The 15286-nt window shown below is 41.5% G+C and overlaps 1 protein-coding gene across 1 annotated transcript in view; it reads right to left on the bottom strand.

The window, feature by feature from the left end:
* The window catches only part of LOC135491736 (conserved oligomeric Golgi complex subunit 5-like), a 123946-nt gene that overhangs the window by 10924 nt on the left and 97736 nt on the right, over positions 1–15286 (bottom strand). Inside the window, exons 16-17 of the mRNA XM_064777838.1 lie at positions 10708–10834; positions 6064–6143 (exon numbers count right to left, since the gene is read on the bottom strand). Of these exons, the coding sequence (XP_064633908.1) occupies positions 6064–6143; positions 10708–10834 (207 nt within the window). The remainder of the gene's footprint in view (positions 1–6063; positions 6144–10707; positions 10835–15286) is intronic.

The following is a 15286-nucleotide window of genomic DNA, read 5'->3' as shown; positions in this document are numbered from 1 at the left end:
GGATATGTGATGTATCCTTGCTCTGAGTACCTACCATAAAAATAGAATTGAAAACAAGTCACTATTAAGCGAGATATTGCACTTTTTACTTTTTTTAGTTTTGGCCCCCTGGTGGCCAAGTCGAGAATCAGATCAGACTGAAATTCGGTGTCAGAGGTTAAATGATTTAGGGAATCAGGTGCACCAAATTTCAAGTTCATAGCTTTATTGGTTAAGAAACGTGCCCCAGTTACACTCAAATGGCAAATTTACGCCATTTGACCTCTGTGACCTTGAAAAGTAGGTCAAATCAAAAACACGTACGATATGTGATATACCCTTGCTAGGAAAACCTACCATAAAAATTTCATCAAAAACAAATCACTAATAAGCGAGATATCACACTTTTTAGATTTCCACTTTTGGCCCCCTGGTGGCAAAGTTAGGAATCAGATCGAACCAAAATTCAGCACCAGAGGCTATGTGATATAGGGGGTTATATGTACCAAGTTTCAAGTTCATAGCTTTAGTGGTTAAGAAACGTGCCATAGTTTACACTCTAATGGCCAATTTACGCCATATGACCTCTGTGACCTTGAAAACAAGGTCAAATTAAAAACCCGTAAAATATAAAATGTATATTTGCTATGAATACCTACAACAAAAGTTTTATCGAAAACAAGTCACTAATAAGCGAGATATCACACTTTTTAGATATCAACATTTGGCCCCCTGGTGGCCAAACAGAGAATCAGATCGGACCGAAAATCAGTGTCAAAGGTCAGCTGACCTAGGGCATTCTGTGTACAAAGTTTCAAGTTCATAGCCCTAGCAGTTAAGAAACGTGCCACTGTTAGGATACGACGACGACGACGACGACGACGACGACGACGACAACGACGACGACGACGGACACAGCGCTATCATATAGACTCCCCTTACGGTGAGCCAAAAATGGACCAAAAGGCAGTCAGGTGGCCATCTTGGATTTCTGATCAGGCTTAAAATCAATAGGGTACCACTCGGACTTCTGCTGTTCATAACACAGGTTATTCTAGCCTACAGCATGCATTTATATGCAATCTATTTCCAAATGAATTTGATCGGCTATCACTCCCTCATGAACTGCATTGCTGTACACACAATGGTAACAAGTTAACATATTGCTCGATCTCCGGTGCCTTATTAATTATGGGTCATATCAATGCAGCGTCATAATGTACAATGTACAAGCCACATTCTCAAGTGTTAAAAATGCTTTACAATTACACCATGCAACCATAAATTACCAGTCGATTTGCCATACAGCCAGGTCCAGAAGTATGTATCGGTTTTGGCAGTTACGGACTGATATGGAACTGGCGCCAGAAACAGATCCCTGATCTCCCCGTGTGTATCACGCGGTTCGTACCTCAAATCTATTGCCGAGATGACCTTGGTTTTGCAGTACACAAACCAAAATAAATTACATTACGGACCTAGGTCATTTAGAGTACTGACCGACGATCATTGACCGACACGACACGACACGACACGACACGACCTGACGCGACAATGAAACGAACCGACACGAACCAGGAAAAAGATGACGAGCCGAATCCTCACCAATTACATGATGACAGGCCCGGGCGGGTGGGGCAAACATTAATTTATTCTATTCAGAACACAGGGATATTTTTGCCTTCATTGTAAAGGAGTCGGTCGTATCAAATTTCAACATTTTGCATACACATCAATGGACTCGCTGCTATAAATCATCTATCGCAATTCATCCGTGTCAAAACTTTCTCAATTGCGGTGCTTTATATCTTCACACTTGCTGCTGAAACTGAGCAGTCTGCTGCTTTGACCAATCAGCTTTCACTGCTGATCATGACGTAAGGAGACAGCTGTCAACTAGAAATATATAACGCAATTGGGGCAAATTGTGAATGCATGCCCCCGCTCTGGTGTGTTCGGTGTGTTAATATGTTCATTGCGCACGTTATTTAGCCTATAAATATGAAATTGTGGCTATAAGCGCACCTCGAGGGTCAGGCCCAAAATCGACAGGGAACCTCCCCTACACAACCTCATCACACCACATAAGTTTCAGGTCTGTCACTCACTTGGTTCTTGAGTTACAGGTCGGAATGCGAAAAACCAAGTCGGGCCTGGCAGCCATCTTGAATTTCAGATCGGGCCCAAAATGGATAGGGAACCTCCCCTACACTAGGTAATAACACCACATAAGTTTCAGGTCTGTCACTCACTCGGTTCTTAATTTATGGGGCGGAATACAAATCACCAAGTCGGGGACCTGGTGGCCATCTTTGATTTCGGGTCTGGCCCAAAATCGATAGGGAACCTCCCCTACCATAGACCAATACACCACAAAAGTTTGAAGACTGTTGGACCTCTGGTTCTCCAGTTAACGAGCGGAATGCCAAAATCTAAGATGGTGGCTGGCGGCCATCTTTGATTTCGGGTCGGGCCCAAAATCGATAGGGAACCTCCCCTACCATAGACCATTACGCCACAAAAGTTTGAAGACTGTTGGACCTCCGGTTCTCCAGTTAACGAGCGGAATGCGAAAATCTAAGATGTTGGCTGGCGGCCATCTTTGATTTCGGGTCGGGCCTAAAATCGATAGGGAACCTCCCCTACCATAGACCATCACACCACAAAAGTTTGAAGACTGTTGAACCTCTGGTTCTCTAGTAAACGAGCGGAATGCGAAAATCTAAGATGGCGGCTGGCGGCCATATTGGATTTTGGAACGCGCCAAAAAACAATAGGGACCCTTTGACACACTAGGCCTACACCCCCTAAAAATTTCAAGTCAGCCGAGCAAGGGGTTCTTGAGTTATAGTCTGGAATTCAGTGCGGCGGACGCGGCCGGAAACCACCCAAGTACATAATGCCCCCACTTTAGCGGGGGCATAATTAACGACAGGCCGTACAAAATTCAACTTATCTTCTTTTTTTAAGGAATAACCCAACCCATATCTATTTAAAGAAGTAGTTACATAGTAAACATTTCACCCAAATTTTATTTGCGGGCTCTCTCAAAACAAAGATTTGATATAAAATAATTCTGTTGACAAAAAAGAAGCGAAAACTGCAAGGCGCAAAGACTGCGTTGGTCTTCACGATGCAACTAACCAATATGCAAATAAACACCTGTATCTTATCATTAAGATGCGTACCTTTGAGTAATCAACCTATAGTTTGGTTGCTCTGTGCGTATACACTGCACATTTTTTGGGCAGTTTGTCTTTGGAGTGAAGTGTACCTGCTGTATGTTCCGTGGAATGCATCATTGAAAATATTTTGCAAAGATCATTCAAATTTTGCTGGAAACAAATGTACGCACGCATTGATTTGTGTAATGTGTTGTGTCCTCCCATTTTGTTTGGATGGGCGGCGTGTCCGGGACTACCGGGTAGGAATACCGAATCATTTTGAATGGGGTGTTTTGGATAGATACCGGCAGATAAAGGGCCTTTTTAAAATCAGCCACCGTCCTTTTTACCAGAAGTTTTCCTGCGAACGTCATCTGTTATTCTGTCGCACGATGACGGGACCGGGCCCCGGTCAATGCCGGTCATCGCAGTCACGACACGATAGAATCCGGCAAGAGTATTGATTAGGAACCGAACCGAACCGAACTGGCAATACACAGACTGAAGACAATCAATACAAGAACTGATAAAATCTGAAATATGAGCTGACGAATATTAGGACACTGACCACGCTTTGGTCTGTGATTTGTTGGTTCGTTGTCGTGTCGTACTCAAAAATTAGTGTTACAGACCGACCAGGAACCGATTAGAATACGGTACGATGCGATACATACTAGTGGACCTGGCTGTACCTTGTGGTTAGTTTTGGAGTGGGGAGCAACGGACGTATATTGCTGCCCCTTTGCGGTGCACACTGTATATCGGACCCCAATGGTGCACCTCTACCAAATTTGAAATGATTCTGCTGTATGTTATGTACACATATTGTGAGCCCGTTTTTCGATCACAAAGACCTCACTTTCCATGACCACTACTGCTTATATGAACTGGATTTAAAAACAATTTCACAACCTTTGCCCTTTTAATCTTCTCTAAACACTACGTAAGTTTCAAAGCAAAGCATATTGTGGTTTTTGAATGAGACACAAAAAGGCTACACTTGCCGAGATATCGTATTGCTGATCGAAGCAATATGTTAACTTGTTACCATTGTGTGTACAGCGATGCAGTTCACGATGGAGTAATAGCCGATCAACTTCATTTGGAAATAGATTGCATATAAATGCATGCTGTACTTTTCGTCAAGGTATTGACACGCATCGTCTGGAAGCTGAGCAATGTTAATACATTGAGGGTCAAGATGTGTAACTAGAGAATGAGTCCCAATAGGCTTGAATAACCTGTGTTATGATCAGCAGAGGTCCGAGTGGTACCCTATTGATTTTGGGCCTGATCAGATATCCAAGATGGCCACCTGGCTGCCTTCTGGTCCATTTTTATTAGCATTCATCCAAAAAACCTGTCAAGATCTTGTATACAAACAACTGACAAACAGGATTATTTCAGTTGACGTTGCTTGCATTCATCTATTCTAAATAGAGGAAACCAGCCACAATAACACAGTCTAATCAGTTGGGTGATGTTTGATAAAAAAAACTATCTGTAAAATATATGCATGTAAACATATCATGTTCTTCACAGGTACTCTCTTTTCCACTCAAACAGGTGATCCCTCCCTAGTGCCACTCAAACCAACCATACAAACTAAACACACACCACGCAACACTTCACCTCCATCTATCACAATTCACACCAAACTATTCACACAAACACATACTCACACACATGCAAACCAATGTCACTTTGGAACAATTCCACATGATCAACATTTGAAATCTGGTTCTTCGCTCACTTTACCGGTGTCTCGTCTATGGCTTGATAGAATGGGGTTGGAGAGGTGCCCTTTCAATTTAGGGCTTGATCAGATTTCTAGCATTGCTAGCAGGTGACCATCTAGGATTTTGTATGCTAGACAGCACAGTGAGTAGCTCTCTAGTTGAACTTCTATTTTCTGTGGCAAAATGGGAGGGGTTGGGAGAGGTGCCCTCTGGACTTTGGCCTTGATCCAATGAGTTTGAGTATGGCCGCCAGGTGGCCATCTTTGCTTTTGCATTATGGACAGTAGATGCAGAACGAGTTGGCCGATGGGTTCGAATTTTCTGTATTATGATAGGCATGGGTTGGAGAGATCAGCCCAATTCGAAATTCAAGATGGCCACATGGCTCCCATTTCAGTGGTCCATGGTTATTATCATTCATCCAAAAATGCATAAGGATAAACGTTTGCAAACCCTGTTATTTGCTCGCATTATATGATTTTATTCACCCTTCCCATACCCTGGTAAACTTCTGCTGCCATGCAGACATGAATTGCGAAAGGCAATCATCACAGAGCTACATGGTGTTTATCGTGTCACCAACATAGTCATAATCTTCTGTCGTATTTCAATAAATCTCAAAGTTCAACAATATTATTATCAATATATCAAAACTGGATGGATGCATAGTGTTTTGCAATGAATCTCTTTATCACAGCAGGTCTCAACATTTAGAAATCTGAGGTTGCAGCAAAACCTACACAAAATGGGGCACAGAGCCTTGTTGCAAAGAGCTTGCATAACAAAATGCTGCCATCGGTTTGTCTGAAATGCATTCTGGACATTCGAACGTGTGAAATGCCAACTTTACTGCTGAATTGGAAAAGAGTGACATGCTAAGTTTACCGATGAATTTGGAGAAAGTGAAATTCTATGTTTACTGATGAAAAGGAATGGACTTAGACATCTGAATTGTCTTGTTAACAGTGTAACATCAGATGGCACCACTGAAACCCAGTAAGTCAGATAAGCCACTTTTGCCAATTCAGAAATTTTGGGGTAGTGAGGCTAACATGGAGGTATTGCCTGTGTGGCCTCTGCTAGTGTCAAGCCCTGCATCTCACTGATATAAAGAAATGTATGGTCCAAAAAATATTGTTCAAATACTATAATTCAGCCCTGATCATGAAATGACAACTTACTTTATCAACGTCAGCCTATCCTTTTCTGAGCTGTGATCTTCTAACCATTGCGAGTAGCGACTGATTGACCAGTTAGCTGCCTGGAATCAAACTCAAATAATTGAATACAAATAACTGAATCTTGGTTATAAGAGTGGAATTCAATTGCATTTGTCTTGATATTGAACTCGGGGAAAAGATCAATATTCAAGTACACCAGATGCACACAAGTCGTTGAGGATGAAAGCAATGCAGAGTGTCATGCAATATTTTAAGTCTTTAACAATGGCCCCTTGGCGTCCAACGTTGAAATGACATGAGATCTATCAAAGATCTTATTTGAGATATTCACCTACTTAACACATCTATGAAGTTTCATCAAGAAATTCCCAATAGTTTTTTTAGGGAAAGTGCCCAAATTTGTGCATCGTTTTTTAGGAACACACTGTATGATCCAGTGACTTAATTTCGTAGCACCGTCTAGGGGTGACGGGGAGAGACGAACGAAATGACCAGGAGCCATTGGGCTGGAATTTATCCTGGTTAACCCCTAGAACCCGAGCGGCTCGTTTCTGTGCTGCTGACAAGAGGCACAAATACCCGAGCGGCCGGTTTGGTACCAAACAGTTAGGTCCATTGCTATCAGTTATTGAACTAGTATTTAGTTCAGCCACCTACCACGGGATGTCTCTCCCATCACTCAGCGTGTTTCTGACGCCAGTCAAGCTGACAATCTTTTTATAAGGGTGCCCAGGGCTGGGAAAGAGCCGATTTCGGTAAAAATGTAAAAAAATTGGCACCACTCGCATTTTCGCCTCGTTTTAAAGAAATGGGGGCATCTTTTTTCATTCAGGACTCTTTTTTAATAGATAAAGGAACATCACAAACTTTACTTGGAAGGTTTTTCTCTTATAGTTTTTATTCTAGATTATTTTCAAATACCCTCTCAATACCCCAGGAACCCAGGGTATGGAGGTGGGTACCTCTAGAGAACCCAGGCTTCGAAGGGTTAAGAAACGTGCTACATGTATAGTACAAAGGTCAAACCAAAGTTGGTATGACATGTGACATATCCTTGCTTGGAGTACCTACCATAAAATATAATTGAAAATGAAACGGCCAGGGGCCATTGTGCTAACTGTATAGATATTTTGTGCTTTGGAATTCATCCTGGTTTTAAGAAACATTGTACATGTATAGTATATAGGCCAAACTGAAAACGTTATGACATGTGATGTATCATTGCTTGGAGTAAGTACCATAAGAATATCATCAAAAACAAGTCACTAATAAAGGAGATATTGCACTTTTTACCTATTTTAGTTAAGGCCTCCTGGTGGCCAAGTTGAGTACCAGATCAGATCGAAATTCAGTGTCCGAGGTTACATGACGTAGGGAGTCATGTGTACCAAATTCATAGCTTTAGTGGTTAAGAAACGTGCCATAGTTACACTCAAACGAACAATTTACGCCATTTGACCTCTGTGACCTTGAAAAGCAGGTCAAATCAAAAACTCATGTGATATGTGATGTATCCTTGCTAGGAGAACCTACCATACAGGTTTTAATGAAAACGAATAACTAATAAACCAGATATCACACTTTCTAGGTTTTCACTTTTGGCCCTCTGATGGCCAAGTCGAGAAACAGACCGGGCTGAAATTCAGGCTCAGAGGTCACCTGACCTAGGGGGTCTTTTGTACAAAGTCTCAAAGTCATAGCCTTAGGGGTTAAGAAACGTGCCACAGTTTCGCTCAAATGGCCAATTTACGCCATTTTACTTCTGTGACCTTGACAAGTACGTCAAATCAAAATCATATGTGATGTATCCTTGCTGAGAGTATCTACCATAAAACTTTTACCAAAAACCAATCAGTAATAAGCGAGACATGGCACTATTCAAATTTTTGGTTTTGGCCTCCTGGTGGCCAAGTTAAGAATCAGACCGGACCAAAAATCAGTGTCACAGGTCATCTGACCTAGGGGGTCGTGTGTACCATGTTTAAAGTTCAAAGCTTTAGTGGTTAAGAAACTACCATAGTTACACACAAACGGCCAATTCACACCATTTGACCTCTGTGACCTTGAAAATTGGGTCAAATCAAAAACCCTGAAGTATCCTTGCTCTGAATACCTACCATAAAAATAAAATTGAAAACAAAGTCACTGTTAAGCGAGATATTGCACTTTTTACCTTTTTTAGTTTTGGCCCCCAGGTGGCCAAGTCAAGGATCAGATCAGACCGAAATTCAGATTTTCCCTGACTCGATTGTGCAGCCTGCAAGACGATGGTGGCGATGAACATTGTACCGGTTGTACATCAGTTAAACGATAGAATTGTGTCGTGATTGGAATGTGTGTTACCGAACTTTACCGAACTGATAGTGGTTAGGGATTTCCCAACTACAAGAAATATCATCGCCGTAGTAGATAGATTCATATGATAACATTTTCAATGCCGCTTTTTCGTGTACGTGCATGCCGGTGATCGTGTTATGCTATGGCATTCCATGGAGCGCCAAACAGGAAAACCTATATTACTACAAGTGATCACAGCGTAGACACATTGGGTGGGGTACGCAATAGGGTTCACCACATGCGGGGCGGTTTTTCTCTGCCCAGTTGATGAATGGGCATTGTCCATTGTCACGCCATGAATAAAGACCAAACACGATTGTCTGGTAATACAACCCATTCAATCCATTTAAAATCCCATTGACCAATGGTAGTGGACTGCAAGTTGTGGGTGTCTCTGGTCATAGGTCTGCGCCACGATCTGAGCCAATCAGTCCGAACCACTAGGCCTAACCTGTGTATTAGGTATGTGAGGTATTCATCCCTTCGGGCCCCTTAAATATGGCACCCAAAGACAGTATACGTGAGGAAACAGAGTATATAAGTTACTGACACACATACCTGAAGTTTCATCGAAATATTTTCACCGGCCAAGGGTCTAGAGTGTCCACAATGTCAAAATTGACGGCTGCTGTGAGTGGTGAATGGACGCCTAGTAATTTTTAGTCCCCCCCCTCAGATGCTCCAGAACACAAGACAGAGCAATGGCTAGGATTTTACCCAATGAAAAACTGGTTATGAGTCAGAATATCCACTTGCCAAAATGTCATCAGTTTAGATTATCTCCAATTAACTATTTGCCATCAACTAACTAATTACCATCCAAAATAATGCTTGCTTTTGCCAAAATGTTTCTTTTTCTTTATCTTTCACATTTGTCAGATATATTTTTACAAAAGTGTTGGTTTTAACAGATGCATTTTCCCCTTTCTCATGATTCAAAGAAAAATGAAATGGCCAGGGCCATTGTGCTCACCTCATGTGGAGGAAAGATGGATAAAGAGCATGGTATTGTGTCATGTAGTGTTAGGTTTGATGTAGGTCCAAGCAATTACAATTTCCCCAAAATGGCCAATTTACAGTACATTCGACCTCTGTGACCTTGAAAAGTAGGTCAAATCAAAGAAGACCCGGGTGACACATTGAATAGTTGTTAGAATTAGATGTACCTATGATATAAAATTGGTGCCAATCGGGCAAGTCATTACTAGGTATAATGGCATTTTGAAGAATTTAGGATTTGGCCCCCTCCCTGGAGGCCAAACGGCAAATCAGATCGCACCAAACTTCGGTACCTGAGATCACCAGACCAAGGGGTACATGTGTACTTAATTTGTGATCAATAGTCATTGCAGTTAAGAAACGTGCCATAGTTACGGCCTGACGGCGAATTTATGCCATTTGACCTCTGTGACCTTGACAAGAAGGTCAAATTAAAAACCTGTGTGACATATACTGTATGGTGGTTAGATGTACCCATGATATCAAATTGGTGCAATCGGGCAAGAAGTTAAGGAATAATCACATTTTTAAGGTTTTTAGATTTTGCCCCCTGGTGGTCAAGTGGTGAATCATATTGGACCAAACTTTGGTCCCTTAGATCACCTGACTAAGGGGTAAATGTGTACCAAATTTGGTATCAATAGTCATTGCAGTTTAGAAACGTGCCATCGTTACATCCTAACGGCCAATTTACACCATTTGACCTCTGTGACCTTGAAAAGGAGGTCAAATCAAAAACCCGGAGGATATATGATGCACCTTTGCTAGAAGTACCTACCATCTTTTTTTTTTTAAATTTCCTGACTACTATTAAGGGAGATATTGCATATTTTCACTTTTAACGTTTGGCCCCCTGGTGGCCAAATCATGAAACGAATCGGATTGAAACTTAGTCTCCAAGGTGTCATTACATAAGGGTACATGTGTACCAAGTTTCAACTCAATAGCTCTAACAGTTACGAAACGTGCCCTGCTAAGGGACGACGGATGACGACGACGACGACGACGACGACGGACGACGGACGCTACGGTATGGGATAAGCTCACCTCTGCTAAGAGGTGAGCTAAAAAGGTAGAAAGTTTGGCAAAAGACCTGTAAAGTACTGATGGAAAGTAAAGGGAAATTTGCAACTAAGAACACAAAAAGAACTGTAACTCTGTAACTCGATCTTTAGCTGAAACAGCAAGCCTAATCCGTAATTAAAGAAAACCTCAGTACACATGAGTATTACAAGATTTTTGAAAGAGATGACCAACACCACTTAGGGCATTTTGGTAAGGGAACGTTTTGTTCGGACATGGAATTACCTGATGTGGAGACTTGAGTTCAGGAGGTGCTCGTGTGAATAAGAAGTGTATGACACAGCTATATGGAATAACATCACCAAGGGCTGGACTCTCTGAGATGTGCTCGCTCGTTTGGAATATCAATGGCCTGGAAAAGAAATCTCTTAGCTATCATTGACCATTCTGATTCCACAGTTTAGAATGCTTCCATAATGAGGTAGCCGCGTAACAAACTTGGTTAATAGATGGCGCGCGCAGCGCATGACCCGGAAGTGCTGTTCTACATGTTGGCAGACGACACAGCGTGCATGTCGTGCAGCCATGCTGTGTGTACCAAATTTCATTTAAATTGCCGAAATGCCGCATTGTTCAGTCGCTGGATGTCTGACGGAAGGTGGACATAAGTTTCCCAATGATGCAGAGCTATCACGGAAATAGGTTGTTGCGATTAAGTGTGGTAAACGGGAGAAACCTGGGACGTATACGTTGTGGGAGCTGGAGCCCTTTGCTCGCATGTGCCGCAAACATTTCACTGCTTCAGATTACAAAACAGAAACCTACTACGGTGAGTCGATTGATTGTAGGCCTAGGCCTACTGATTCCATGTGAAGATGACATTCTTTTTGAAATTCTGATCCGGTTATTCTTTGAATTCATGTTCTGGTTCTGTAAAAATTTCGGAGCTCACGTACGTGCCGAGAAGTCAAATCAATGTACACACAAACAGAGTGCAATGAACACAAGCTATGCACCTACACAGTGCAACAAAACATTAATGACATGAATGATGTCTCAGTTTCATCCTCAATCATTTTGTTCTGTGTCATTCCATTCAAGTCATTATCATCATTATCATAATCAGGCCTAGAGTTAAATCTTTTGTAGGCCTATGCATAGATACCACCATGAAATGCAGGTCCTGTTTCCCAAAATAACAAACACACAAACCATATGAAAGTGAAGGGCTAATAACTAGATGCATGCATTGTTTAGGGCCTTGTGAATGGGAGATGCCACAGACTGTTTGTTTGAACTATTGATTAGTAATTTATTATAGCAAATGTTGTTGACATTTCAGGTGATAAACCAATGAAGATGTTATTGAAAGATGATGCAGTTCCAAGCATATTCAGTTGGACTACAACAACTGATCCCACTTATAGCTCCAGAGCTGAACTGGTTGAAAGGTGCATGAACAAAAGAAAACGAATAGACTGAGCTAGAAAAGGAACGAGAGGCTGCTTGTATCGATGTTGGGGCATTTGAGGCCGACATTGTCTTGGAAATGCCCTGTGAAAACTGTGGAGGTATGTTTTGTCAGTGTGTATACTGCGTGGTTTAATTTTCACTTCAGCTTCAGGCTTGAGTTGATTTTTAAGATTTGATTTGTCGATGATATCAGGCGCCAAATAATTATTCTTATACTATCATGACTATAGACAATAGTTTTTGTTTTTGAAGCCTTCCAAGCACGACGCTACGGTACATACATGACATCAGCTATTTTAATCAAAACATTTTTATATTTCAGCTGTTCAGGAAAAGGATGTCCAGGATGAAAGAAAATCAGCAGACATAGGTGTGCAAGTTGGGATGAAAGAGAAGTTCTGTGCAAGAAATCCTTGTCAGCAGAATATGCTTCATTATTACACTGGAATGGAGACATATGCGAAATTTCAACTTGTACTACATTCCCTTGGTCCTGCTGTATACTGCCTCCAGTATTACAGTGGAGTACAACCCTCTATGAGCATTGAGGATCAGTTGTTCATGACTCTCATGAAACTTAGGAGGCACATCACTCACCAGGAGTTAGCATTTATGTTTTCTATTAGTGAGAAGCAGGTGACAAACGTTTTGTGACATGGGTTAACTTTATGAATTGCCAATGGGAATAACTTAATTTTTGGCCTGTGAAGGAAGTCAGGCATGTTGGCCACTCTCTGGGCCATAGTCGGATAAAAAGTAGGAATTTAATTTTTCAAAAATAGGATTTTATTAGGAACTTCAGCTTCAAAATAAGGAGAAAAGTAGGAAATTCTATTAAAGTGGTTGTATTTTAAATAATGTCCTCGCAATGGAATTTAGGAGTTTTCTTACCTTTTTATTTTTCACAAACATTTTACTTACTCAACTTAACTCAGGTCAGATCAAAAGCTCATGACATGGCCGGTGAAGGGTGTCAAACTTGAACTTGACATGGATTGAGCATAACTTGATTTAGTGACCAAAGAGCGAGGTTCGCAGGCACCCACCATCTTAATGTAGATTTCTGAAACTTTAGGAGACTACACTTTGATGGACTTCGTTCATGGTTATGCCAGCGAGTCTGCGCAACAGAGGTGATCTAGCAGCAGAATCCATGTCAAGTGCTTCATCGACGACACCATTGCCCGCGCAGTTCATCGGAAATACAAGAAAATAAGGATTTATTAGGAATTTCATCAGAAATTGGTCAAAAATAAGGAATAAGTAGGAATTTAGGAAAAATTGTAAAAAAGTAGGAATTAGTAATGACAAGAGGCCCAAGGGCCTGGCACTCAGCTGAGTAAGCAGATACAATTCATAGTTTAGCAGTTTTACTGATACTTTTAGATAGATTTGGCAAGGACTATATAGTTACAATAACCATGGATGCTTCAATTTGTCAACTGTGAAAGATGTAAATGACATCACATGAAGTAATGCAGTGCGAGTGCGACATTTCCAATAGAGCCAGGATCTATGTCACAGTGACACACGGACAGGATTGGTTTTCCTTCTGGTATCAAAATTGATGTCCTCATACTAGTATGTCCTGAAAAGGTATTTGGAAACTTACATGATCATTGTACCGTTGAGCTTGGGTCGGGTGCAAAACCAACCTGAAATGGGGGGGGGGGGTTAGTGGATTTAGCAAAGTGTTTGGGATGCCCTGTATGTGAAGAAGTAAGATAAAGAGGTGCTTAAGAAAATTAACTTTATTGGTAAAAGATTGACCTGACCTGCAGGTGATTGGAATTTAACAAAGGCTGATTGCAATCATGGAGTAAATTATAAAGGAATCACTGATTTGGCAAAGATTATTACAAGACGTCAAAATGGAAAGTGATTGTACAGTGTTGGCTGTAGCACCTTGGTGACTCCAGGAGGAACATGTGAGACAGCTGGCGTGTTGCCAAATCCGGACCTACTTTCCGTCAATGCTGAATACGTCGATGAGAGCTCTCGAACTATCATTCCATGCAAAAAATGGCAATGACAACACCACTAATAACTCTAAATTATTTTCCGGTTATGATAACACAACACGCATCTTCATCATCATGATCTTTCTCAAACTAACTGAATGACCTAATCGCCTTGGACGCACAACCACATATCAATCCGCCCCGACGATCGACACATCCATTCGATTCGATAACACTCGATACAGTTTGATAAATAAACAAAGTTTTCGTGCTTTTAGCTGTCAACATCAATGGCTATAATATACTCCTGCAGAATAGTAGAACTAATAGAACTAATTTCCGAAGTTTCCAATAGTTTGAACACAAATCAGAACATCACCCATCAGCTGGACTCAGATCTGCATAAATTACGATAAATAATGAGGTTGTCGCTTCAATTTCGCAAAGAAAGTTGACTCCATTCGAAGGTTGTTTTGACCAAATTCCGTTGAACTCATCGTTATGAGGGCATTTGAACACATTCTCGTTGATCTTTTCTATAAACTTGTGAAGTTTCGTACCAAAATACATTTCCGTAAAGGCTTAAATAAGAAGATTTGTCACTTACAAAATCATCGCTCCGGTGGAAATAAAAAGGTCACCGCCATTTTCTTGATGATAGTTACTGTACTCCAGGTAACCTCGACCGCCCAGTGGAGGGTCGAGCCGCCTCGTCAATTTACCCCAGACGAGCTGTTCATACAGTGGATGCACTGGCAATACCAGCAGTCCGGTATTCCCTGGTTCGAGGTTTTCATGTCAGTTCGCGGCGGGAAATTTAAAGCGGAATCATCCGGGGTCAAACAATAGTTTTGCTCACTACCGCCAACTGGTGATATAAATCGACACTAATCTATTTTATATCAAAACTTCTGTATCATGGGGACCTTTTCAACTTTATTTCAAGCTTTTATCTGCTGGAATAGAGCGTCAAAAAATTTTTTTTTCATTTACTCATTTTGCCCCCTGGGGAGCTGAATTTGAGTCGAATCGCCCAATTTGTTTTCCGTAAGCAACATTTTCTGCGGTGATTATAAGCAAGACTAGATTTGAAGTGCCTCGGTTGTATGATTACAAAATGCCCAACTTTGTCTACAGATGGCTAGATGGAAGGATGGCAGGATGGATGGAAGGAAGGACGGACACCAATCGAATAGCTATTTGACTAGCTCCGCTGACTTTGTCAGCTGAGCTAAAAATAGGATCACCAACATGCCTGGGAAGTAGTGCAGTTTTACACTCCATCTGACTTTAAGGCAAAGTTTCCCAAAACCCGTGTGATTCTAGATGGCGTTGAATGCCGAATACAGAGGCCAGGCACAGCTGTTTCCCAACAGGCAACCTTCTCGACCTATAAAAATCGAAATACGGTCAAGACTGTGGTTGGTGGC

Source organism: Lineus longissimus, chromosome 7 (genome assembly GCF_910592395.1).
Source record: "Lineus longissimus chromosome 7, tnLinLong1.2, whole genome shotgun sequence".
Classification (NCBI taxonomy): domain Eukaryota; kingdom Metazoa; phylum Nemertea; class Pilidiophora; order Heteronemertea; family Lineidae; genus Lineus; species Lineus longissimus.
Note: the sequence above shows the minus strand (reverse complement) of the source record. Positions and strands in the feature narration are given on the sequence as shown.